Source organism: Coffea arabica, chromosome 5e (genome assembly GCF_036785885.1).
Source record: "Coffea arabica cultivar ET-39 chromosome 5e, Coffea Arabica ET-39 HiFi, whole genome shotgun sequence".
Classification (NCBI taxonomy): Eukaryota; Viridiplantae; Streptophyta; class Magnoliopsida; order Gentianales; family Rubiaceae; genus Coffea; species Coffea arabica.
The window spans coordinates 53158430-53185975 of NC_092318.1; the positions used below are offsets into that span (position 1 = coordinate 53158430).

At 36.8% G+C, this 27546-nt stretch overlaps 3 protein-coding genes across 4 annotated transcripts; all 3 read left to right on the forward strand.

Annotated features, from left to right (window-relative positions):
• Positions 1 to 1824: 1824 nt before the first annotated feature.
• On the forward strand, positions 1825 to 3899 carry LOC113688069 (glucan endo-1,3-beta-glucosidase 13-like). Its single transcript, XM_027205707.2, has 2 exons — positions 1825 to 3304; positions 3574 to 3899. Exons 1-2 carry the CDS (start codon positions 1864 to 1866, stop codon positions 3606 to 3608), a joined length of 1476 nt encoding a protein of 491 aa, XP_027061508.1. The 5' UTR covers positions 1825 to 1863; the 3' UTR covers positions 3609 to 3899.
• An 11614-nt stretch (positions 3900 to 15513) lies between these two features.
• Positions 15514 to 17012, forward strand: LOC113690547 (ethylene-responsive transcription factor 3). The gene has a single exon (XM_027208506.2). The coding sequence runs from the start codon at positions 15880 to 15882 to the stop codon at positions 16603 to 16605; it is 726 nt and encodes a 241-aa protein (XP_027064307.2). The 5' UTR covers positions 15514 to 15879; the 3' UTR covers positions 16606 to 17012.
• A 6397-nt stretch (positions 17013 to 23409) lies between these two features.
• LOC113690548 (uncharacterized) lies at positions 23410 to 27166 on the forward strand. Of its 2 annotated transcripts, XM_027208508.2 has the most exons (5): positions 23410 to 24063; positions 24160 to 24303; positions 25375 to 25824; positions 25917 to 26226; positions 26656 to 27166. In XM_027208508.2, the coding sequence occupies exons 1-5, from the start codon at positions 23893 to 23895 to the stop codon at positions 26790 to 26792; spliced, it is 1212 nt and encodes a 403-aa protein (XP_027064309.2). In that variant the 5' UTR covers positions 23410 to 23892; the 3' UTR covers positions 26793 to 27166. The 2 variants fall into 2 exon arrangements, with proteins under 2 accessions (XP_027064309.2, XP_027064308.2); XM_027208507.2 differs by having other exon boundaries at positions 23410 to 24303.
• Positions 27167 to 27546: the final 380 nt, after the last annotated feature.

The window sequence follows — 27546 nt, forward strand, 5'->3', positions numbered from 1 at the left end:
GAGCTCGAGTCTAAATTTATTTACTCGTTCGAGTTCAAGTTCGAGCTCGAGTAGCACTGACTGTGATCGAGTTCGAGTTTGAATATGGTGCTACTCAAACTCGATAACACCCCCTAGTAAAGATTTGTTATTCCCTCGAAGCAATGACTTGATGGAGACGTATGTACAACTTGAAATATGAAAGCAAGGAAAAACGGAGCAATAGCAGTAGGATTATGATTTCGGGGCACCACTAGCATATGCCACTTTTCTCACTCTGAATTGTAGCTTATAATTCGTCTTGAATGTCACTAATAGCATTCATATTCATCAAAGTACAGTCAAGAGTTCGATAACTTAACATGCTAAATCTCCGAGGCTGCAGACTCTGACTTAATTTCCCGTGCGACAGATTTTGGGCCGTTACGCAATTAGAAAAATGGTAGCGCGGCGCCTCCATCCGTACAGTGACATGACCTGACCTGGGCCAGCATCAACTGAAGTTATAATAAGACTCTCTTGCGAAACGCCAATCACAGCTGGCAAGTGATCGAGTCCAACGTTCATATTTGGTGAAATCAGATAATTTCAACAAGATCATCATGAATTGCCATTTTGTCCATAAGGTGGAAACCATACAACTATAGGTTGTAAGCATGTACATTAATGAGTAATTCCAGAAGTTAAAAGGACGGCTAGTTCATTTGCTTGATAAATATCCTTTAATAATTTTTGTATTTTAGCTTTTAGGCATCAAGAGTCACCAGAATTTGGCATTCGATAGAAAATGATCCCTTCTCAAACTACTACTGCTGTGGCACCTGATTTTTATTTGTTACTAATTCATTTAAAAACTAGTCTGTTAGAAGAGAGTTACATTAGACATGACAATTTTGTTTTTTTTTTATGTTTACTATGGTAAAATGACCCAACATTTCACTTGCACTTCTTAAAAAAATACTACTACTGGCATGGAATAAACACTCGATTGATCCTAAACCCCAAATACTACTGCTAGCATGGGGAGGCATTTATTTTTTCTCTTCGAGGAAGGAAGTAGGCCAACAAGATTGCGACATTTTACCCAATATCATACTTTTCTTTGACCCGGCACCGTTATTTTTACCCAATATATTTTTTTGTCTGGAAAAGTTAGGGGAGCTCAAAATAGCAGCGACAGAGAATTTGTGGGTGACACCAGCCTCGACTCCACACGTCCACTTGGGCACCACATAATCTTACCAATTCATACTTCCAAGGTAACTAAGTACTCTTTGTAAACTACCACTGACCAATAAACTTTTGAAATCGTTTTCCAAATTTGAGAACTTAAACGAAGGTGAGTTCCAAGGTAAGGCAATGTAAGAGTTTCTTTTTTTTTTTCTCTTTCCAATTCTGATTTTTCGTTGTAAAATTTGCAACTTGACAGTGTGCTTACATTCGGGCAATTTCATGGGGTAAGGCCTAATAGAGGACAAGAATTCAAAAATAAATACATCAATGCCAAATCAAATCTACTAAAGAACAATAATAATATATATTTGGGATAAAAAATTTACTTTATTTTATCAAGTCCATTTTTACAATTTGGATGAGATCAATCATCAATAATTGGCCACGTTGTCCCAATATTCCACCTCCTCATCTCATCTCATCTCCCATTCCCATTCCCATTCGGCCCTCTTATCATCTTTACGTTCCCACACACACTTCCCCACTAACTCCACGATCCTTTTATTTTACCTGAATTCCCCCCGCCCAAATATACCACAACGGTAAGTAAACTTAGCAAGTTCCATGCACTTCTATCTATAAAACCACCATAGAACTAGAACCAAATACTTGTAACACCGAAAAGAAATCTCCCCTTAGATTCTTTCCTCGATGCTCTGCGTACCAAAGATCCAGAGCATCATGGCAACTCCCTCCGCCCCGCACCTCCTCCTCCTCCTCCTCCTCCTCTCCCTCATCTCCCTCTCTTCCCTCCCCTCCACCCTCTCCGCCGGCGGCTCCATTGCCATCAACTACGGCCGTGTTGCCAACGACCTCCCATCCCCGCCCCAAGTCGTCCAGCTTCTCAAAGCCCAAGGCCTCACTAAAGTCAAGCTCTACGACACAGACTCCAATGTCCTCTCAGCCCTCCCCGGTTCCGGCATCTCAGTCACCGTTGCACTTCCCAACGAACAGCTTTCCTCCGCCGCTGCCGGCCAATCCTACACTGACTCGTGGGTGCAGTCCAACATCCTTGCTTACTACCCCAAAACTCTCATCGAAGCCATTGCCGTCGGGAACGAAGTTTTCGCGGACCCCAAGAACACCACTCCTTTCCTCGTACCCGCCATGAAAAACGTCTACTCTTCGCTGGTTAAGTACAACGTTTCCGCCATCAAGATATCTTCCCCCATTGCTCTCAGCGCACTGCAAACCTCGTACCCATCGTCCTCCGGTTCGTTCAAGTCGGAGCTGATGGAGCCGGTGATCAAACCGATGCTGAACTTCTTGAAACAAACCGGTTCGTATGTCATGGTCAATGCGTATCCGTTCTTCGCTTACACGGCGAACACGGACACGATTTCGTTGGACTACGCCTTGTTTCGCAACAATAAAGGCGTAACAGACCCGAATAACGGGCTGGTCTACAAGAGCCTGTTCGAGGCCCAACTCGACGCCGTTTTCGCAGCGATGAATGCGGTGGGTTTTAAAGACGTCAAAGTCGTGGTGTCCGAAACCGGGTGGCCGTCCAAGGGGGACGAAAATGAAGTGGGTGCAAGCCAGCAGAATGCGGCGTCGTACAACGGGAACCTGGTGCGCAGGGTGCTTGCGGGTGGTGGGACCCCTTTGAGACCCGACGAGCCGCTCAACGTCTACTTGTTTGCTCTGTTCAATGAGAATCAGAAGACGGGGCCCACCTCCGAGAGGAATTATGGGCTCTTTTATCCGAGCGAGCAGAAAGTTTACGATGTTCCGCTGACGCTGGAGGCCTTGGCCAGGGCACCCACGGCTTCGCCGTCGAACACGAGTCGGGTGGCGACGAAGCCTCCGTCCACATCCAGCGGTGGTGATTTTTCCCCCAGCAGCGCGGGCCAGACTTGGTGCGTGGCGAGTGGAGATGCTGGGGAGGAGAAGTTGAAGGACGCACTGGATTATGCTTGTGGGGAAGGAGCTGCTGATTGCCGTCCCATTCAGCGCGGTGCCACGTGTTACAATCCGAACACCCTTGTGGCCCACGCATCATACGCTTTCAATAGCTATTATCAGAAGAAAGCACGAAGAAGTGGGTCCTGTTATTTTGGGGGTGCAGCCTACGTGGTCTCTCAATCTCCCAGTAAGTTCTCTTCAAAATACTATACTAGTAGTAATTTTTTTAAAAAAAAAAGGAAGGAGGGGGGATTTGCTTTTTCATGGGGGTGCTAATGAATATATTGCATTATTAATTTATGAACCTGATTATATTCACCCGTGTGCTATACTTTTTAGCCACCTTTAATTGCTCAAATGATGGATACTTAAATAATTAGCAATGTAATTATTGGTTGATTCTCCAATTTGATTCCGGATAATTATGTGTGTATTGATGGAAAATTTGTACTGCAGAGTATGGGAGCTGCAACTATCCGACGGGCTATTGACAGGCACATTGCGATGGAAGCTGATTGTACTACTACTAGTGGCCCTTTATTACATAGGGAATTTATTGTGGAGTAGTTAGGTCAGAATTTTTGTTGCTGCTATATTGGCTTCAGGGACTCTATTTTATTTTTTAAAATTATCATGTAAGTAATCCATTTTTTTTTTTTTTTATAGAGAGAGTAGTACTGTAGTAGTATTATATATCGGGTTGGTATGGCTATTTGACTTGTTCTCTGTAATTAAATACCTACTCTTTGGTGCGTTGATGATGATGATTAGATTTCGTGAAAGTTCCAGTTTTCCATGGTTGGTTGCAATTTTAGAATTTGAGGTCGGCTATATCATATGCTTCAACGCTTTCTTCCTCTCCCGTGATCAGATATCTATCATGATTAGTTAGTAATCAATCTCTCTAGAAACTTGAATGGTCTCTAGTTTTCCTCTCTGTTCTGTACTTAAAGATTGTGGGTGCCTCATCTGTGGCTTCAAATTTACTCTACTCTGCCACGACTTAAATCATATTTGCTTTCAAGACAAGGATTAAAATTCACTACAGATTTCCTGCGAGAGCTTGTGGCTGGCGTGCAGAAATCTTCACAAGAAATATTAGATTTGACGATGGAATGGGAGCCCAAGCTCATGAATCTTAACATGGAGTTGGACCAGCCTATGTTGTTATATCACTAACCCACCACCCAACATTCAAATTTTCCTACTTGTGCAGCCCATTCCACTTTACTGACCTGTTTAAAAAAAAAAAAAAAAAAACCATATCTAGATAGGGAAAAAAAAAAGTAAAAGAAATTACAGTTACAAGCCAAAAATCTCCAAAAACAAGATTAACCTTTGATGCAGTTGTAGCTAGACGGAAGTTTTTTCTGTTTCTCAATATACATAATTGTAGTAGCCTCTATGTTCCTCGTTGCATTTATATCACCAATCATTAAGGGAATTATTGTTACATTGACACAATTCACAAACCATAAAAAAGAAATCAAATATTGTTTATTGACTAAATTGTAGTGTGATTTGAAGAGTGTATTTTTTAATACAATGATGAATTGAAAATAGCTTAGTTAGTATTCAGGAGTGTAGAGATTCTCGTATTATATGTGCATTCCTCTTTCCCACACTTTGTTCTTCTTTCAAGAGAAGAAAAAAAGAGGAATAATAGTTATGTGACCAGGCCTGGGCTTACGGCTTACCTTTGCGGATAAAACCCAATTACACAATGAATGTCTGTCACCCAAACAACAGAACGAAACCAACGTTGTATTTTCTTTTTTCTTCCATCGGCACAGGGATCAATACTGAGTATTTTCTAGGTGGTTCTCGTGAGATACGTAAAATAGCATTATACTATGGAATAAAGAACGTATGAAAATATTATTTTTACCTGTGATCTGGAGTCCCATGATGGGATTTTCTCCAAGTAAACTGGAAATTGCCCGTGTGAAGCATAAAATGATCATTTTTTAAGATCTCTTTCTATCACATCTTAAGGAATTGCAATTTGCACGCAACCAAAAATAGGCCATTTTTTGCGAATGTATTTTTGCACCCTCTTATTGATTTACGACTAACAAGCTGTCACAATTTCGCACCCCCCTTCCCCCAACCCCCCCCCCCCCCCCCCCCCCCCAAAAAAAAAGAGAGAGAGAGGCCCGTGTCAAATTTATGGACATGAACAACATAAGGTCCATATCATACCGACCGTCATCAGTCCATATACATTGCAATTCTCTCTCAATCATTTTGTAGTGTAAAAATTCATGCGAGTCGTATTAGTGTGTGAAAGGGGAAGAAAAAAGCAATTCTTTATGGTGCCTGCCTGCCCAACGATAATCCTTGATTCCGAAGTTACTAGCAAACAATCCCATCATTTTACCAAAATAATTGGCGACCCAAACGGAATACTTCACCTCTACACAAGCCAGCCATTGACAGGGGTGTCAATGGGTCGGGATTTGGATCCGGACTTATATCCGATAAATTTTTTCGAATTTGGGTTGAAAACTAATTTTGATATTTGGATTCGGATCCAATCCCATTTACTCTAAAAAAAACAAGGCGGATACGAAATATAGGATTACGATCATTATCCGACCCGGCCAAACAATATATTAATAATTATAAAAAATATTTCTATATATATTCTTTTATCAAATTAACAATTTAGTAATGACTTTATAGATTGATTTCTAGTTACTTTTGGATTGACTATTACGAGTTATTTGTGATTTAATTTTGTAATTTGATTTGTTTAAGTTTGAAGATTGGATCTATGATTGGTTTTGGATTTAATTTTGTAATGTTTAAATTTTGACCTTTTATTTCCAAGTAGACTCGGATTCGACCTAGATTTGATTCGGGACCATCAAACCTGGTTTCGGAACTTTAAAGTCAAGACCGTCGGGTATATGAGTCGGGTCCGAGTGTATTACATAAAAACATGTTCGGGTCAAAAATTTTCAATTTCGACTCAAACCCGACTTGTCACGCCCTACTAATTGACAAGCACCTGAGACCAACAAATCGGCAGAATTAACAACTTTGCTCTGCACCAGCTACAATCCATGGGCCCAAGTAATAACAGCTGATTTGCGTTTTTTTCCTTTCTTGTGGAGTTAATTTTCATGAAATTGCACAAAATTAATTCAACCGAGTATTTTTAACAAGCGAATGCATCTGTTTACAGTGATAGGAACGGCTGCTGTCTACGGAAATATCTGCTTTTGTTAATTGGTTATCTCAATATTCATTGCGTAATGGTTTGATTATGCATTGTGTATGATAACAACAATAATAAATTTTAAAAACTAAAATAAAAGAAAACTTTCGGTGAAAAGGGGAAAAGTAAGTAAAATGGTCGGAAGGCGAGGGTAATGGTAAAGCTGCGTCGGTTTATTTTAGGCATCCAAGCGTAATGTGAAAGGAACCAACCCATTTGAAGATGAGTTTTTGATTACTACATCCACATCCGAAACATGCATCACGGTAGCTTGCATTTGAAGTTATGTCATCAGTCGTCAGCACGGGGCCAAAACATCAAGCGTGGCTCTAGAGGATGAATTTGTTACTAGTATTTTTCTCTCTTTTTTTTTTTGGTTGGTCTAGAATGAGGAAGGAGGATATTTTAATCCTTAATAAACTGGCCTGATGAACAAACAAAGGATTAATCTTTCCTGCTACACTATACACTGTCAGCATTGAATGAATAACAACTATACAAAATTTGAATTTGAAATTTAACTTTTGCACACATGTCATGAATCCAACGATGATAGTGTATACACTGTCAGGGGTATATAAGATTTACTAACAAACAAAACCTTTCCTAAAACTTTTCAGTTTTGCTAAAAAACTGAAAAATATTGGATTCATGAACAAATCTTTCCTAAAACCTTTCAGTGTAAACAAAACCTTTCAGATTTACTCATAAATAAAACCTTTCCTAAAAAATTTTACTGTATTGGAGAGTCTCGTACATATTTTTTGCTTTCACTTTGTGTCTTACACATCATGGTATATAATTCAGTTCTTACGTTCCATTCAATACGCTTTAAGAAATTCACTTAAGTTGTGAAAATGACTACTTATAAAAGAAACTCATTACGTTTAACACGAGAAAACCTGTGTACTTGTCGGGTTTCTTTTAATGTTTTCTGGTTCAGCTTTCACTACTGATTATTAACAAAGCCACCATACTGGTATTTGTGTATTTATGCGTACGCTTTCCACGTTTATTGCTTTTCGGCTTTTGCAACTTTAACAGTGAAACCTTTTTGTAATTTAAATCTTGTTGAAGCTAAAGAAGAATGGCAGAGTCCAAGCATTCCCCTTGTCCCCTTTCCTTCCTCTTATAAGGTTAAGGATATTTAAAAGAATTTTAAAAAAAAAATAAAAGATTGAGCGTCAAATAAAAGGTTTCTACCATTAAGTTGGATGTTTTCCGGTGTGTGGGATGTTTCTCAAGGATGGTTCATGGCTGGCTTATTGGATGCTTTTCGAGATTAGAGGGCATTCAACGGTTTCCTGACTTGAGAAAGGATGAGAACCCAAGAACCTCTTGAGTGACATAGGAAAAAGTTAGTCAAGCTTTCATTTTCTCATACAAAGGTGAAAAAAAATTAAGAAGTATATTAAACAAAACATTGTTAAACCTTTTCTTCAAAATCTGGCAATCGAAACGGACTTTTGGTTTCACACATTCTTACTCCAGCTTTCATTTTCCCATAGAAAGGTAAAAAATAAATAATTAAGAAATATAGTAAACGAACACTCTTAAAACTTTTTTTTTTGTTTGAAAAACTTGCAATCGAAATTAAAAACCGACCTTTTGTTTTTATAGATCCTTGAATGCTCAAACTTTGAACAAAAGCAAAAGGTTCAAGTAAGGAAAAATCGTTCGAAATGTCTGTCATATTACGTCAAATGAATTTTTTCGTCATTTACTTTTAAAACCTTTATAAAATGAAATCGATAAAATTTGATTCCAATCTAGATTTTTAACCATTTTAACATTGAAACTATCACGTGACCCATACACGATCATGTTTTAGGTGAGTCCATATTCATTTTTGCCTCTAAAATATATGATCTAACCTAATCCATATTTATTTTTCTCTTAAAAAAGTGAAAACTAACTTAATTTATATTGATTTGCACTACTAAAAAAAGTAGGATCTAGCCTTTTTGTATGTAAAATATAATTGCATATGGATCACATAGTGATCTTAGGCTAAAAAAGTGGTCGAAAACTTAGGTGGAGACTAAATTTTATTAATTTGAATTTGTAATGAACGTAAAGCTAATATTTCAAAAGTGAGAGATAGAAAAATTTATTTGACAAAAATGTGAGAGACATTTTGAACAATTTTTTTAAAAAGTTAAGTCTTTCCAAGTTGATTTGTGCAAGTGATTGGCCTCATTTGCTGCCTTCTCCAAAATGTAACCGTAACGTTATGCAACGTTACTAATCTCTATTACTTTCTCTTTTCTGCAGTTACTAATCTTTTATTTGGAATCAGAAAATCCACTATTCTATAATCAGACTTTTCATATTTCCAATAGGAGAACATAGTAAAACAAAAACAAAAAGAGACAAAATCATATATATCTAAATATGGGGGAGGGGATTTTTGAAGGAATTGTACATTTATCATTAGGAGCCTCGTTCATTCGAAGCTAAACGTTAGATAGACTACTCTTCAATATGTTATGATTATGAAGATAATTTTTAGCAACCTTCGTGATATTTGAGATGCTTGTTTACCAGGATATGTAAACTTTATAGCCAAAAATTTCAAAAAAAAAAAACCGTAAGAAAAACACACTAGCGCAAGAAATATGACAACTAAAAATTAGGTGTACAAGTAAGTAGTGTATTTGATGATTTGAGATTAATATGGTATAGGAAAAGGTCGAACTTAGGCAGAGGAAGCTGCAAAGAGGTCTTATGCCACTCTTTATGGTTGGTTGGTGTTGGTGCCGTGGTCGGCCTTGGGCCACAAAATCACCAAACCAAAAACAAATCAAACAACCATTTCTAAGTCAACTTTTTGTTCACACTAGATATTAAAAAGAAATCAAAATGGGCCATGGAAAACAAAAAAAAAAACCCAATAATAATTAAAGGGATAATTTTAGAAACCTCCCCTGAGGTTTATAATAGTCTCACTACTCTCCTCCAAGGTTTTCAAAATATCAGAAACCTCCTATAAAACTAATTAGTGAGTAACAAATCAGCCCAACTCAAATACAAAAGTAATATAAAATTGGTATTAGGAGAGAGAACGCAATTTGATTCCATAACTACCCTCAATTTTTGCATTAGGATGTTAATTTACTACGAACAATATATATCTTTTTTAACTTTATCAAATCTGAGGAGTGTAACTATTACCATATTCATAGAGTGTAAACAAAAGATCAGCTTTCTAACTGTACAACAAATTTAGCAACTCAATGTCTCATTTACATATTGCACGTGTAATATCATACTATCACATCTATTATAACACATCAGTTGCATAATAATCTGCTACAAGAGAAATAAAGCATGTTAACCCAGTTACAGCCAACATTTTGGTTTAAAAAATATCATTTGTTGAATAATCAGAAACAAAAAAAAAAATTTGTCATCGTTAAAAGGTTTTTCAATTTAGTAATAACAATCTTTACCTATATTTTATACAACATCAACACCTATTTTCCATTATAATAAAAGTAACAATTATGATAGAAAAAAGAAAAGACACTATAATTGAATACCAATCATCAAATGAAGAGGATCATATAGAACATAATACGAACTAGATAATGTCATATTTTTCATTTTTTGTTTGATCAAAGTTATTCATTTCACTTGCAAGGTCACTATTAAGCATGACCATTAAGAATTACTTTAACATCTACAATCAAATAATAAAAAATTCAAAACTTAAGGGCAGAAAAATCTTAGAGGCTGACCATAAGATTTTCACAATCACCAAACAATTGAGGACAAATTTCGTCTTCAAGTCTCATAAATCCTTAGATATGCTTAAAGAAACTCAATTTCTCTTGTTCCACAAGAACTACTAAAAGTTTGAATAATTGTTTCCACTTACACACATCAATTATCAATCACAGAAAGATGCCTATATTTGACCCCTCTTTTGTAATGGCATATTTGAATTAAAAAAACTTATAAAATGTCATTATTTCTGTTAAATTTAGTTAATAACAATTTAACTAGTCATGTGAAAATAATTGTGAAATGTCTCTTTAGTTGTGTGGGTATTTAAGGCGTTTCTTCAGGATTGACGTGGCAATTGAACCCAATAATCTGACCGGGAAGTTTCTGATATTTTAAAAACCTTAGGAGAGGGTCGTGAGACTGAAATTATCCCTAAAATCCAATGCGAAGCCTCATACGTGTAGCTCAATTGTTCAACCAAGCCTTGTGAAAGCCAAAACCATCTGCCGGTTGGCGTGACACGGAGCCCCCTCAATTTACGAGATAATGGGTCAACTAGTCAGAGTGGACCGGCCCCCCGATTCAGCTTGCTTTATGTCCCCACTCTCCCGCCGATTCAACGACTGGTTACCGGAACTCACCTTAGCCTAGCCAGTGAGCTGAATAAAGGCGGGAAGATCTGGATCACATGATTGTGTTTGGCTGACAACGTGGTCAGTTGGATGGATCCCACCCGCACACCAGATACCCCTCGAGGTTGAGAAATGGTAGTACCTACTAGGCTGCTACTACTACCATATTTTAATTAGCATTAAAATATGGGGTACAAAATGGAAAAATAATTTCTGCTGAGGAAGGGTAGGAGGGTGGATGGTCCCCGGGAGGTTGAGTTGGGTCGGGCTGGTGGGTCGCGGGTTGGTGTATTTATTATGACTTGGTGTGTGTAGAAAATTCGAAATTCAACACGTAGTTGTTTGCCAAATTACCTTGACCTTCCCTAAACTCTTACATAATTGCCCCTGCTTCTTCGTTTTGCAAAATTGTGCTAACCTCTTCCCATTTTTTTTTTTGTTAAATAAGCCTCTCATTTGTCCTATATTGCGATGCTAGTACAACACACTTCTATGTTTATAATAATCCAAAATATAGCATTTGCAAAACCTTTGAGACAGTAGTTTAGGAATTGAAAGCTCATTTCGTAGTGTAAGCTATCAATGGTTTCTGAACTAACTAATGTTAAATGATATCTATTATTTCAAAATTTCATGAAGTGTCAAAAATGATATCTATACATTTGGTTTGTTTGGATAGAATATTATTTAAAATAATTACTATATCACTTTTTTATGATATAATGTATGTGAGATAAAAAAGATGATTGGAAATATAAAAATATGAATTGAAAAACGTGTTTATGATACAAGTGAAATATTATTTGAAAAAATGTGGGTTTATTTAACTTCTTAAGTAAGTTTTATGTAAAAATTTGCGATAAAAAATAGTGAAGATGATATTTATAAAAAAAAAAAAGTTAAAGGAGTGTTTGGATATCATTTTTTCCTATCAAAATTAACAAAATCAACATAAGAAAAATAAGAGAGAATATTGTAGTCTAAGATATACTAAGGGAAGTCAGTGCAATTGCTACAAACTCTAGGGGAGATTATCATAATTTACTATATTTATCATGGAAGAGGGATGGCTAAGCAATTTTCTCGGTTGGTGGGCCGCGAGGGTTAGATTATCGATAGTTGCGCGTCTACAGTCTGTCCCTTGTTGACCCCGCAGCCTGGTCGAGACTTAATGGTCATGCTGGTCAAGGTAATTTTTCCTTTTCAGGAGTGCCACTTTTTTTTTTTTTTTTCTTTCCCTGTCAAAGGTGTACGACTATTTAAAACTCCACTTTTTACTCATTTTCATAATTTTTTGCTGGTTTATCCTTTTTCATCGTACTTGTGGATGAATTTTCAATCCTTCCCATAATTTGAAGGGACACATTCTGTTTGGATTGTAAGTTATTTGGGATACTTTTACTGTAGCATTTTTTGTGATGTGATGTATGTGAGATAAAAAGATATTGGGAAGATAAAAAGGTGTATTGAAAATTGTAAAGATGATGTAAGCAAATAAAATTGAAAAAATATGAAGCAATCCAAACAAAATTGAATTTTTATGCCTAATGCGAATTGAAAGTAAGTGCCTAATTCTTTTGTTCATGTTTGATATTTCGACCAATTCAAAAGTTCTAAAAATTCATGAGTACTAATTTCCAAATTCTACTTTGTGCTTGTTCTTTAGGAAAATTGCCATGCGCGATTAACTTAAAATACTTTATTTTGTTCAGAAATGTCCATGTCTAAAGAAAATCTTGGATCATAAAACAAATAATACTACTACTTCCCGTTTTGCGTTTTGCTTTAGGCCTCCTCCAACCTTCAAAGTCGGAGAGACTCGAGGAGGGGAGAGGGGGAACTTGTAGTACATTTATTTGCAGTGGACGGTCCCGTTTGAATTTCTATTTTTATGATTTTTTAAAGAAAAATATATCACAACAGTACTATTTATAATATATATATAAAGTAAAAATATGATTGAAAAATATATTTACAAAAAATATAAAAATTTTCTTTAGAAAACCGCATTATGAACAAGACCGTAATCTTCCAAATTTGATATTATCTAAGAAAATCCAATAATCATTAGAGGTAAATCTGAATTCAGTGTGATAATAAGCAACCGTCTCCGTGATCATCAATCAAAAACTTTGAATAGCATTATTGAAATGGTCTGGTTAACGGTTGCCCTATGGATACTCGTAAAGGTTTATCATAATCGTTAATTTTTTTAAAATATAAGATTAATTAGAAAAAGAGTATAAATGTAAAGGGATTAATTAGAAAAATGTATAAATGTAAGAAAAATTAGTAATTATTAATATACGTATATACATAATAGGTTAAATGAAATATAGATGTGTTAATGTGGGTATCCGTTTGAAAAACCCATATACAAACAGTAAAGTTATTTGGTTCCGTCTTTGATGTCAATTTGCTTCATGGAAAATTATGAGATTTGTTGAACAATCCAGGAGCCTGGTATGCAAATAATTCGTTTCTTAGGGTTGGGTGCAGGACGGCACCGTCACGGCAAATCATACCAAGCGGTGGTGGCCTCATCCACCAAGGTGTCATGAGGATGATAGTGCGAGCATGCCTATTCCAATTCACAATTTAATTTCTAATAATGACCCTAACATATGTGTAAAATTACTCCTTTCTATAGACTTATGCAAGTTAGCTTGGCTATTATGCCTAATCATTCAGTCAAATTACTTCTTTTGACCACAATCTCAACTTGTTTGCTGGCTTCTACATTTGCAACAAAATCTATTTATTGCACTTGTTTTTTACAAGTTCTGATGTAGGGGTGATCCATAGCCAAAATATACGTATGTACGCACAGCTTTTTCTGAGTTTATTGGTCACAGTTGTGGCTTTATTAATTGTTGGGAAGTAAAATAGTGTACAAGAAATATAGGTATGCATAAACCGCTCAGAGTAACCACCAGCTCAGGGCTGGTGGCCACCATCAAATCATGAAAGTTTGGTGGGGTGGGAGATAAAGATTCAAATCTTGAGCCTTACTTTGAACCGTCTCCCACTAATCGTCACAGTATGTGGCTCTTCAAAAAATTCAGATGGATGCACTGATCCAATGGTGGTTCAGTTCCTGTTGGACCTCTCTATAGGTCTAGTTGGGTCATTCATAGAATATGTTAGAATAAGAGTAGGAGTAGGTGTAGAATAGACTATCATTATTATGTCAAAAAAAATAAATAGCTCAAAGTACTACTAGTTTACATAGGCTAGTTATTCTTCAATTTATTTTCATGTGATTGGAGCTAATAAACCAATTGCCGAACTTATTTTCTTTGTATATTTCGCGAGACCATAAATCATTCATAGGAGTACTACAGATTACCCTCACATCAATTTAGGATTTACACACACACACACACGAAACATTTTGTGAGAAAAATGTTGTTCTTGTACTTGACCTTATCAAATGACTCATCATATGTGACATTTGCCAAACTTAACTACGCCGGTGAATGAACATTCATTCAGGGTGGTTGGTCAATGACCGTGTCAAATCTCAAAATGAAAGAGAAAAAGGGAGCAAGGTAAGAAAAAATTACTTGGCCGCGAGTTATCCTGCAAAATTATGCAGAAGCAAAATTGCGGCATTGCATAATGAACTTGGATTTGGGACAAAAAGGGCAAAAGATTAGAAGAAACGTGTGTTACTTAGGAAAGTATTGGGAGCATGGAATCGATTTGGTCAATTTTGGGTGCCACCCTCGTCGTTGTTGTTCATCACTTCATCTGACGAAGTCGCATATTCTCTGTTCCTAGGCAATAGCATCTCAAAGCGAATGCTCGACATTTTGGAGCAAATCCAATCGTAAAAAAGAGAATATATAAAACATTCTGCTGAGACAACTCAACGCTACGGGACCGAAGTACTTCTGGAATTATTTTTTTTTTTAAAAAGTAAATTTGTTTGGATAGAGTATTATTTACAATAATTATTGTAGTATTTTTTGTAACTTAATGTATGTGAAATAAAAAAGTAAATTAAAAAATGTATTTATAATGTAAGTGAAATGTAATTTAAAAAAATAATAATGTATCCAAACAAACCCACTATTTCTCGAATTAATGAAAAAAATCCTCAATTTCATCCTCGCACAAAAAAAAAAGAAGCAAATATTGACATATTTGTTTTTCTTTTGAAAACTAGGACTCGTCCTTTATAAGTGAAAAGAAAGCAAGAAGAGGAAAATCTTATTACACACTAACTTAATATTCAATATTTAGAAGCATCACGTTTTTTCTTTTTCTTTTTTTCAAGAAGAAAAACGATAGACAAATTTCTGGTTGGTTTACAAAATTGGTCCATTAATATCTATGACCAATCATGAAGAATTTTTACTAAACCAAAAGATAGAGAGTCTCACCTTTTAATGCAACTCAATAAAAATCTTTAAAATAATGTAAGATAATCGTGTGATTTCCAAGGACCATTTTGTCTTTTTAGTCATCCAGTTATTCTACTGGCGATTAAGAAAGGCAAAAGAAAGAAGAAAACCCAAGTTGTGAATGAATGGATGGTTTTTTATTTTTATTTTTATTTTTATTTTTTTGAGGGAATGAAATGGATGAATTAAAGCCAAAGGATGGGAAACGGAAGAGAAGAGAAAACAACTTGGGTTTGTGGGGCTAGGAATGGTAGAGAAAATCGAGAAAGTTATACAGTAGACCCTAAGACCATAGAAAGAAAAATGTTTAAATTTAACCAAAAAAAAAAAAGAATTTAAATAGAGAGAAAAGGGAGGAACATAAAATAAAGGAAATAGTAGAATAAAACCAAGAAAGGTACAGTACACGAACTAATGAAATGGAAACTTCCCAAAAATAAATAAAGGAAAATGAAAAAAAGACCCTCCTCCCTTTCCTTTCTCTCTCTCCCTCAATTCCTCCTCAACCAAACACACCACATACAGTAGAGAGAGAAAGTTGTGTGGAGAGAGAGAGAAGGAGAGAAAAGAGAAAGGAAAGAGAAAATACTGCCAAAGAAACAAAAAAAAAAAAAGAGATATCTCATCTCCTCTCCTCTCTTCTCCTCTCTTTTCTGGATCTTCATTTCTCTGTTCTTCTTCTATTTGTAGATAAAAGAAATTTTCGATCTCTTCTCCTTTTCTTTTCTTTCTTTTGTTTGTAATTTTGTTGTAAATTTGACTTTCGGCCATGCGGAGAGGCAGAGCAGCCGCAGCGGCCAAGCAAGCGGCGGCGGCTGCAGCAGCCGGAGAAACCAATGGATCTGGAGGATCTAAAGAGATCAGATTCCGTGGTGTAAGAAAAAGACCTTGGGGAAGATTTGCCGCCGAGATCAGAGACCCCTGGAAAAAAACTCGAGTTTGGCTCGGTACCTTTGACTCAGCCGAAGATGCGGCTCGAGCCTACGACGCCGCTGCTCGGACTCTCCGGGGTCCGAAAGCTAAAACCAATTTCCCTTTGCCATCAACCTCTTCTTATCATCATCCCCACCAGTTTAGTAATTATCAAAACCCTAATAACCCTAATTTTAATAATAATGACCCTGCCATGTTTATAGATCACCCTCAAAACCGGTTGTATCACCCGGAGCCGCACCAGATTTTGCACCCTCAGCGGCCCACTTCTAGCAGCTTGAGTAGTACTGTGGAATCTTTCAGTGGTCCCAGACCTCAGACGACGGCCGCGGCGGCGACTTCCATGATTCCGTCCAGTTCCAGAAGACATCCTCGGTCGCCGCCGGTGGTGCCTGATGATTGTCATAGCGACTGCGATTCATCCTCCTCCGTTATTGATGACGGCGATTGCGACATCGCTTCGTCTTCCATCCGGAAGCCGCCATTGCCATTTGACCTCAACTTGCCAGCGCCGGTGGATGTTGACGCTGATGACCTTCACTGCACAGCTCTATGCCTTTAATGGATGTTCTGATCTGTCTGATGATAATATGATTTCCGAACAATTCGATATGGATGTTCGGATTTTCCTTTTTCTCTATTTTTTCGTTTTAAGCCGGAAAAATTCCCCAAAAAAAAATTGAAAAAAAGGGTCATAGGCAGGGTAAGACTAAGGTGATGCTGTAAGAGAGATGAGATTGGCGGGTCATATGTTGGTCTGTCTGCTATGAGTCTGTTGTCTGAAGAGAAATTACCTCTTTTTTCCTAAAAATATTCTTAAGATTATGATTTTAATGTTATTATGGTTAGAGGAATGACTGAGATGGATGCTTTGAAACATGGGCTAGAGTGTGATATGATATCATAAATGTATGATGAACTGATTACTCTTATTTTTGTATCTTAACTGTATGGGAGCTTTGGGATGTAGAGCAGTCTCTACTGTTGTTGTTGCTCTTGAAGTGATACGATATTTACTTTAGTATTTACTTGTAAAACTAGACTGGGTCAAACAGTTCTGAGGTGCAGCTCATGTTGATTTACGAGGATATGAACATTGCCACCCTTTGTTTTATGTAAAATGAGAGCTTTATCTAATTTGATTGACGGTCAAAAGGAAGTTCTTCTTTAAATGAATCTGTAGATTTGTGTGCTATTTCGTAAATCTTGGTTGTTGATGAGTTTTTGTTTGCTAGGCTTGTGTATTAATGGTGTAGAGGTTCATATGCAAGCCCTGTCATTAGTTTAGTATTTAAGCATGAGTATGTAGTCAGTGTTGAAGTAAAAAGTGCATTGAATGATTGATCAAGTCGGTAGACTTGAAGCCATGCATGAGATTTTCCTGTTGGAAGTTATGAATTGCAAGTTATCGTGTGTGGTATGGAGTATTGTTTGTTTTTTGATTTGTGGATGGCTCTTGTTATGTTTCTTTCTTCGGCATTTGGATGCTTGAAATGAGGAAGCATTGAACCTAGAAATATTCAACTGATTGGATCTAAGTTGAGGATTGAATTTGTTGGCTAATTTGTTTGGTGTACTAGTAATAACAAAGCTATTAGCCTATCGATCTGTTTCTTACCATCTTAAATACTTACTTTTTTTAGAGCTTGACATCATCTATTGCTTGCAGAAGTTTGTTGAATTCATGTAGTATACCTTTGTAGTGCTCTGACTTGCATCATAATGCCCTTCCTTTTTTCCCTGTGGTTGTGCTTTGCTCTGCATAAGCATCTTAGTTGTATCACAATGGATGAACTTGTGCTTTGAATCTTGTACCAGAATGATATGTAAATACAATTAGCTTGAGATAATTCGGTCTGGCAGTTTTTTTGCCTCTCATATGTTTAGAACTGCGAAGCTTGTTCTTGTTAACCATTCACTTGTGTTTTTTCTTTTCATTTGTTTTGCATCTGGCAAATTACCTCTAGGAGCAAGTTACATGCTAGCACTTTTGCAAGGTAAGAAGTTGATTGGGTGGGAATAGCCAAACACTATGCTCTACTTGGTTGCTAGGACCATGGGATTGTGGCTAGTTATATATTAGTGAATGAGAGGTTTTGTGATCAAATGGTGATGCATTGAATACTCTAGTGAGTGGATGGATAGGTTTATGGAGGCTTCTTTGATTTTTGTTGAGGGTAGTTTATACCTCTCTTGCTTGATGGTCACATTAGATGTGCATACTGTGTTGTAGATGCTAGGTACTTTGACTTTGTACACGTTGGCTCACTGAAAGATGATAGGATCTGTACCTTCCTTCCTCCCTTCCCCATATATTTGGTGTTTCATTCTGTCGAAAACTCCTTTTTTTGCCTGGCAAGGCCGATGCCTACTTTTTGAACATTTTCTGAAAAACTTAAATAAACACCCTGTTCTTATTCTGAGTTGCTTCCTTTAATCCTGCTATTCGGCATCAAATAGAATCTCCTGCTGAGATTAATGCGCTTTGGTACCATGGGGACATAGTTGCAAAGGTCTTCCTTTTGAGTCTTGTTATCAAGTGTTCTGTTGGATTTCAATGCGAATGAACTTATCATAACCATCAGCTATTTTGGCGGGTAATGCACAATTTAAATGATGTATACAGCAGTGCATTTTATGATCTCATGGAAGAACAAACTCGTGTGAGGCGGGCACTTTTGGTCTGGGGGAATGACTAACAGTAGTATTTATTTGTCATGATTTGACCGGTTCTTGCGCCTGTGTAAGTGACCAGAATTGGAATTAGCTCATGTACTGGTGACTGATTTGGCGTAGTTATGTTGAACTGGCTGAATGTCAAGTACTGTAATTGCCTAAAATAAATAAAAAAGGGTACTGTAATTCTTTGCTTCCTCCAATAAACATGGAAGTGGGAGTGAGACTAGGGAGTAAGGGAGATCTAATTGCAATTCTCGTCGTATCCTACTTTTATTCATTCTTTCCAGTTGAGATGCAGTCAATTTCCCTGAAAACAATTGGTCAAAAGTTAAAGAATTGCCCGCAAGATATTCTGCAATCTTAATCCATTTCTACAGTTTAGTGTGTAGTGGAAAAACCTTTTTTAAAAAAAAAAAAAAAACTTGTCCTGGAGAAATGAACTAGGCTTTTTAATATATTTGGATTTGGAATTGTAGGTGAGTGGGTTCCCCAGCATTCCAGTCCTCAAAGCTACTTATGTACTAATAATAATACGTTGAGCAAGTATATTTCCCTACGTCAAAGTCCACCTTCCTCTCGTAGTTTGCGGCCGTTGAGATTGAAACTCTACATTTAGTCCATGTCCCAGAATCTATCAACCCCTCGGACCATGGAGAGGTGTTAGGGGAAAGTACTTGAGCTCCTTAGACATCAAAATCTTTGGTGGGAACCGGCATTGCAGGTTCTGTTTAGATGGTGGACGATTATATAAGGAGCGGGGCAGGGACGGTCAACCATCCTGAACAATATTTGACCCTTAATTACTGTGTTTGGATAGAGAGTATTATTTGAAATATTATTTAGAATAATTACTATAGTATTTTTTGTGATGTGATATATATGAGATAAAAGGTGATTGAAAATATAAAAAGGTGAATTGAAAAATGTGTTTATGATGCAAGCGAAATATTATTTGAGATAATTTCACTATCCAAACAATATATTTTTTTGAATGTTTTTATAATTCTATGTAAATTTTCTGTACATCCTTTTTACAATAGAAGTGAGATATTTGTTATTGTTTAAGTGGATTCCATATATAATAATTAGTTTTTATTGTTAAGTTTTATAAATAGTTCACGCAAATTATATCTTATTTAAAAAATATTATATTATTCAAAAAGATTATCATGGATAATCGTTCGTGTCCGTGGTCGAATTATGTATATCAACCCATTTGTCAGAATACAGCCAATTGGAATCCTAGTGGCATGCATATTAGATTGGAGCAAGTTTTTGGGATCGAAATAATTAACGTCCCCATTTTGGCCGCTAACCTGCACAGACATGTTGGAAGAGAAAAACCAAAGGGAAAAGAAACAAAACCTTTTTAGAGCTCCGTTTGAATTGAGAAATTTGATGAAAATTTTGAAATTGATCTAAATCCCTCTAGTTGTTTGGATTACTTGAGGTATATTTGGATTTATAATTTATTAATTATTTAAATATATTTTAAACACTAAATTAATTGATGATTTACAAAAATAAATATATATTGAGTGATCAAAACAATTAAAGAGATTTGAAAGGATTTCAAATCTTTCAACAGATCTCTCAATCCAAATGCAATATATGAGAATTGAATTTTGGCTCATCTTGTGCCCCTTTTGGGGTTGTAGTGCTTTTGGTAAAAAAGCACGTTTAGTTGTTAAAAGTATTTTCAAGGCATTCGGTGAATATTATCCCATAAAATTATGAATAAATTTTTTTGTGTTAAAAGCACTTTTTGCAAAAAAAAAAAAAAAATTTTGGTGCTTTTAGAGTAACTTTTGTTATTTAAAAAATAAAACATTAAATTTAATTATTTTATTCTATATTATAAACTAAATAAAGAGATAAATACATTTAAAAATTTTCGAATCACATATTATCTAATACAATAAGTACTTATTGAACTATGTCTCCAAATAGTATACTTAAAAGCACTTAATAAGTACTTCTATCAGGAGCTCTCTTAGAAAAGTATTTTTCCATAAATTACCGTAACCCCGAACGAACCCTTAATCATATTAAACCAAGTCTTCTTAGTTAAATTGGTCATTCGGCAAAGTATAGGTTCCTAGTAGGTGTAGGAGTAGGAATTGACCCAATTCCAAAGGTCTCCTCGTAGTAGAAGTACATCTTATACTGAATATATATGTCAAGCGTTTTATTTATAAACATAATGTAATTTGTATACTAATTAATACAAGAAGTATGATAACCGGACCGAATTGCACGGAATCCCAACCGCATTGAGTTCTTTTCCACAAAAAACAGATGAGCCAATGAACGTTTGACGTCAATTTCCATCCCAACTTTTTTGCTACCTGTAAAAACCAAAAAACCAAAGGCAGGACTCATGAACTGCATCCAATCAACCACTGGGCCAATGGCTCAGTGGCCACCAGGAGGGATTAAGTCCCTTCTTGGTTGGACTGTTGGTGAGGGTTCAAATCTCATCAGCAGCGAAAAAAATTTAAGAATTGTGCCATAACATTTCCTTGGTCTAGTTGGGTCTGTATACCCACTAACCCTTACAACAGCCTCTTTAGGCTCCCCCTCCCCCCTAGATTAGGATAGAGTAGGTTATACACATGTATCGTTGCTGACAAAAAAAAAAAGAACTGCATCCAGATGAGTCCCAGGTAACGCTAAATTCAACGAATACAATTGACAAAAAAATCTCGATTAGTTTCTGCAAAGGTATCTTCAGCCGAAGAACTGATAATGTTGTATTATACCACCACTCCATTAAAATACAAGCAATCGAGACGTAATCCCGAAGATTCAATGCCTATTTTTTTAAAAAAATTTGGAAATAAATATTTTAGCAGCACAAAATTTATAATATGATTTTCTATAAGCGACTGGTCTGACATTATCATGTGGAGAGCTGGCCTTTTTGTGCTTAATTAGAATCTCCAACTTTACACGTTGCAAACCAACGCTCATATGTGCAGTGTCGTTTTTCAGTTAATTACAGCTGTGATTGGATGCACTAATGTAAGAGGCATCTTTTCACCACAAATCCCTTAATATTTTAAGAACTCATCCTGCCTGAACAACCCTACCCAGACGTACAAGTTTGGTTCGAGGATTCAAGTCTTGCTAGCAATTTTTAACATTTCCAGATCAGATCGCATCTGATGTTAAGGGGGAAAAAAAAAAGGAGTAAAAGAGTTGTTACCACACGACTATTGCAGTTGGAGATGCTCATCTCGACTGGTTCTGTTCAAAATGAATTTGGATAAATTCGGTTCCAATCATCATCACTATCTATAAGCAATCAATGGTAGTACCCCCTGACAGGAAGTTTTACACCAATCAATACACTACTTGCATCGACATCCATCCGGGGGCACACACGCATCTACTAGTTCTATGGCGTTTACAGGAAGAAGATGAATCGTTATACTCTCATCAGTCAAAAGTGGTGGCACGGGCTGGTCTTTATTAGAAGGAAAACTACCCAAAGCACAAAGGCAAGAAGGAAACAACTATGAGCATGAGATGGATGCCAGCTCTCGCTGTCTCACATGCTGCTTGAGATTTTAGGTGCACCCGACTTCGGCCTCCGTGACATCGACTCGGATCAGATTATTGCTTTTTAACACCGCGCGTTTTACGGACATGGTGGAAACTTGCTAGTATCTATTAGACTCAATCTAAAATCAAATAAGAGTACTTTACTTCTGTTTGGATTGTGAATTATTAGAGATATTTTTACTGTAGCACTTTTTGTGATGTGATGTATGTGAGATAAAAAGGTAATTGGGAAGGTAAAAAGGTGTATTGGAAATTGTAATGATGATGTAAGCAAATAAATTTGAGGAAATAAAAACCAATCCAAACAAATTGTTTGTCAGTTTTCTTGACTGTGTATTAGACAATAATGACTCTTAAAAAAATTCAGAAAATACAGTCCATTTAGGTAAACTCTTGATTTTTGCAATGTGGTGAATTTTCGAAAATCCCTTTCTAACTATGCATTCTCTACTTTTCAAACAGAAAAGAAAAAAAAAGAGAGAAAATATGCTTCGTCTGGATTAGTTGTTTTTGAAGGTATTTTTGAAAATTTTTATTGTAGCAGAGTTTTTAGAATATATTTTGAGATATTTTTAGAAAATATTTTGAAATATTTAAGAATATTAGAGTTTTTAAAATATATTTCGAAATATTTTTTAAACATTAAAAAAAATTTAGACTCCTTTTTAGAATATCTTTTAGAGTATATTTTAAATTTTTTTATAATATTTAAAAAATTAATATTAAAAAAAATTGTAGAATCCAAACAGAGTTGCACCTTTCCCAATTGTGCATGTACTCTTGTTTAATTCACAAATTTATTTTCATCATTAACTTTTTTTTTTTTATCAAAATATTTTGATCATTAACTTGGTGCTGCGAAATGTTGATCAAACTCGAAACAAGCTGTCCAATCGAAAGGGAAAATCATTCTTATAGCTCAGTAATCAGTCAATCACTCCCCGTTCAGTTGCATTTGATTTTTTTTGTTTTCTTTATTTGGTGGTTCGATAAACAACAAAATTTGTGGACCAAATAGGACGAGAGTCGTGACAAAATGATCGCAAAAGAGGACGAAAATGATTCGAAAGATTCACCATCTGCCCCTATTGTAGAACATAGCAATGCTCCCTCTCGTTAACTGCAAGTAAATTAACCAACAATTTAAGGTGTCGGGGGAGAATCCTAAAATACTTGCTCCCGCAGCCGGAATCCCCTCCCATTTCTTTTCTTCATCCCCACCCTGGTGGCCAAGCCAACTCTTTTTATTCCACCACCACCATAGCCAATAATTCACCTGCCACATTTCTCCGCCCCATTCGTCCGTCCTTCCTACGCGCCCCATATTTCCCGTTTGACTCACAATCCCAGCCAAGCATCCAAGAATCAAGATTCAAAGCCAACTCATAATCTCAACCAAGCCAAATAGTACTATATTTATTTTCCTAGTATAATAAAAACCTTAAATCAGACCCCATTTCAAACCAAAATCAAGGAGCCTTCCGAATTTCGCACCCTCCTCCCAACTCCTATTTCTCTCTGCCTCTTCAATTCATAATAGTTTAACCCTCGTTCATACGATGAACTGATTGTTTTTCCCTTTCGGGTAAATACTAAATGATCAATGGAAGCCGACAGGGAAGCGTCGTTGAACGAAAACAGCAAGAAGGCATTGTTAGCTAGAAGTGCATCACATGCACAAGATGAATTGAAGAGTTTCAGGACATGGCTGAAATGGATGTGCGTGGATCAATCTGATTGGTGGACTGCGTTTCTTTCGTGGTCTGTTTTTGTGGTATTGGCTATCGTCGTCCCTTGTCTCTCCCATTTCTTTTTGGCTTGTAGTGATTGTGATAGCAGACACAGCAGGCCTTATGATACCATTGTGCAGCTTTCTCTTAGCACCTTGGCGGCCCTATCTTTCATTTGCCTTTCCCAGTTTGTGAGGAAATATGGGCTCCGGAGATTCTTGTTCTTCGATAGGCTTTGTGATGACAGCGAGACCGTCAGAAAAGGATACACCGTTCAGTTCAATGTAAGTTTCTTTCTTTCTTCCTTTGTTACTTTTTGTATTATTTAAAGTTACTGGCTTTGATGTTTAAGCATCCGACTTGTTTTCATGTATGGTTGATGATCAATCACGCGTTAGGGGTCAAGACAATAGAGGTTTCGACTTTGAAATTTCTGTCTTTTCGGCTAAATCAACCTGGTATTCTGATCGTCCACGTTTATGGTAAAGGATCTCATTCTTTGGTTTTTGGAAATAGTCAAATGGGGATCCTAGTATGTGATTAGGATAGGAATAGTGTATATACACCTGCGAGTTCGGAGAACTATGAATTCGTAAACATGTATGATTGTGTAGGGTGGTAAATTTAGTGTGGATCTTCTTGGAACATGCCATTTTGCTTAATTGTTTTGATGAGTGGCCTAAAAGTAGTATTTGTTTCCTGGAAACGAAAGGTCAGTCCTCTAGTAGTCTGGTGAACTGTAACCTGTCAAGTGTCAACTTAGAACAGGTTCTTCTTCTCAAACCATCAACTTTTCTAGATTGAAGAATTCTGAGGGCAGGAAGTAGTGGTGAGGGGGGGGGGCGCAAAATAGCTGTATATAGGGGGAGGAGAGCTATATACAGCTCAAGACTTAAATTGTTGTTTATCACCCTGTTGTTGAGAACCACATTTATCACCCAATTAAACCTTTCTGTCAGCATTGTGAAGGAAAAAGGTGGTATATTGTGGTTGGATTGTTAAGTGCTTAAATTTCATAGGCAATCCTGGAAATAAAATTCTTGGTTAGTTCCTTTTCAATAACGAAAATAATCAGGTCAGGAGATAATACTAAAGCACTAGTCATAATCTGTGCATTAAGTTTGCTAACGGCGTAAGATTTGATGCCTAGCAAGTGATCATAGCTCTGGCAGTGAAATTGCAGTGATGTTTAAATCAATCAAGTAATTTGCTTTTCTGACAACCAGTCGCTATCTAATAGCCATTATTCTGTTTTGACCAATCAAGTAATTTGCTTTTTTCGACAACCAGACCCTTTCTAATGGCCATTATTCTGCTTTGATCAACATGATTGGCAATATTGTCTTTATATGCAGAGATCCCTGAAGATCGTATTCATCTTTGTGATACCTTGTTTCACAGTGGAGTGCGCTTACAAGATTTGGTGGTATAGCTCGGGTGGCACCCGAATTCCCTTCTTGGGCAACATAATAGTGAGTGACACTGTTGCATGTATTTTAGAGCTTTGCTCATGGCTCTACAGGACTGTGGTCTTCTTCCTGGTGTGCACTCTCTTTCGCCTCATCTGTTATCTTCAGATCCTCCGATTACAAGACTTTGCACAAGTCTTCCAGGTAGAGTCTGACGTCGAATCAGTGTTGAGGGAACACCTCAGGATCAGAAGGCATTTAAGAATTATAAGCCACAGATACCGCTTATTCATTTTATGGGCATTGATCATCATAACAGTTAGCCAGTTTGCATCCCTACTCATGACTACGCGCTCAACTGCTGATCTTAATATATACAAAACCGGTGAACTTGCTGTACGTTTCCTAATTCCATATTCTTTTCCAATATTTCCATGATCTGTTTATGAGAGAAATTTGAAGCTGAATGCCTCATCTTTGGTATGCAGCTATGCTCCGTCAGCCTTCTTGCAGGGCTGATGATCCTGTTAAGAAGTGCAACCAGAATTACACACAAAGCACAAGCTGTTACATGTCTTGCGGCCAAATGGCATGTCTGTGCAACAATAGATTCGTTCGATACAACTGAAGCTGAGACGCCTATTTCTAGGGTGCCTGTCAACCACGTTTTTCCGGTGAGTTCTGATGGATCTGACGCTGATGATGATGTTGGCGATGAAGAGGATGATATAGACCACACCAAGCTCGTTCCATCATACAACTACAACACAATTTCATTCCAAAAGAGACAAGCCTTAGGTGAGTTGGTATAAAACCTCATACAGTCCAAGAAAAAAGCCTTTTACTACCACTACATCAGGAATGTGGATGATAGTGCATCAAATTCGTACTTGTGTTATTGATTTTTTGTCACATGATCATGATGCCGGGCTGTTCTCAACTGTATCTTCTTTCAACTTTTGGCTTTCTTAAAGCTAGGAAAAGCCGAATTCAATCAGAAACTACACAATACATGTTTCTGGAATTCTGATTTCGGCTTTTGAAAAATGCAGCTTTTACGAAAGTCAGAATCAATTGAGAACAACCTGGCTATCTCATCGTATTATCTTTGTCGCCTAAATAACCAATCCTCAGAAACAATTTTTTGTTTTTTGAGTTTGTAAATTAGAGACTTGATGGTGTATGCGAGGCAGCTGATTGTTTTGGATGTTGCTATGCATGTCGCAGTGACATACTTTGAAAACAATAGAGCGGGAGTGACAGTCTATGGATTCATGCTGGATAGGACCTCGCTTCACACGATATTTGGCATAGAGTTGTCCCTTGTGCTTTGGTTGCTTGGAAAGACCATCGGTATTTCATAGAAAAGAAACAAGAGGGTTGCGAAATTTTGTGTGGGATTAGCATTTAGGCCATGTTGGGCAATTGACCCCTGAGAAGAGATTTGAGGCGGTTTGCTTTGTCGCCGCCCATTACCATCCATGAACGATCAGCGACGAGTGACAGCGACGGAGGAAGGTCTGTCTAGCTATAGCTCTAGCTGGCGACATCTATTCAACATTTTTTTGTCAAAATATCCTTCGTGCGTTCTTCTTCATCTTCTTCTTTTGTGTATTTTTTTTTTTCAAATAGCTCTTGATTTCTATTTTTTCTTGTGAAGTATCAATGTCGATTAATGTTTCTTTGTTTGTACTTATGCTGCAGATGATATGTAACGTATTTATATCTGTTGAGCTACTGTCATCATTTTATTTTATTTTATTTTTTTTTAAGAAAAGAAATTTGGATAAGTACGGCTCCCGTCACCACTTTTCTTGGTAATGTCCAGCTGGGATTATTTTTATGATGGTAAAGTAATATGAGTCTATTTTTTGGTATTTACACCAAAGAAAAATATCTTCCCCAGTGGGGACATGGGATGGAGGCATTAAGAAATTTGAGACGCTCCTTTGATGAGCACTAATGATGATATAGGAGTAAACGATTGTACTCTCAAAGGAAAAAAAAAAACTTCAGTCAACGTCTCCACGGTCGAAATGTGACCTTCACTCTGACGTGTCCATGCTGGAATTGGAAATGCGTGTGTGCGTGTTCCGTTTTGTCATTTGTGCAGTTTGC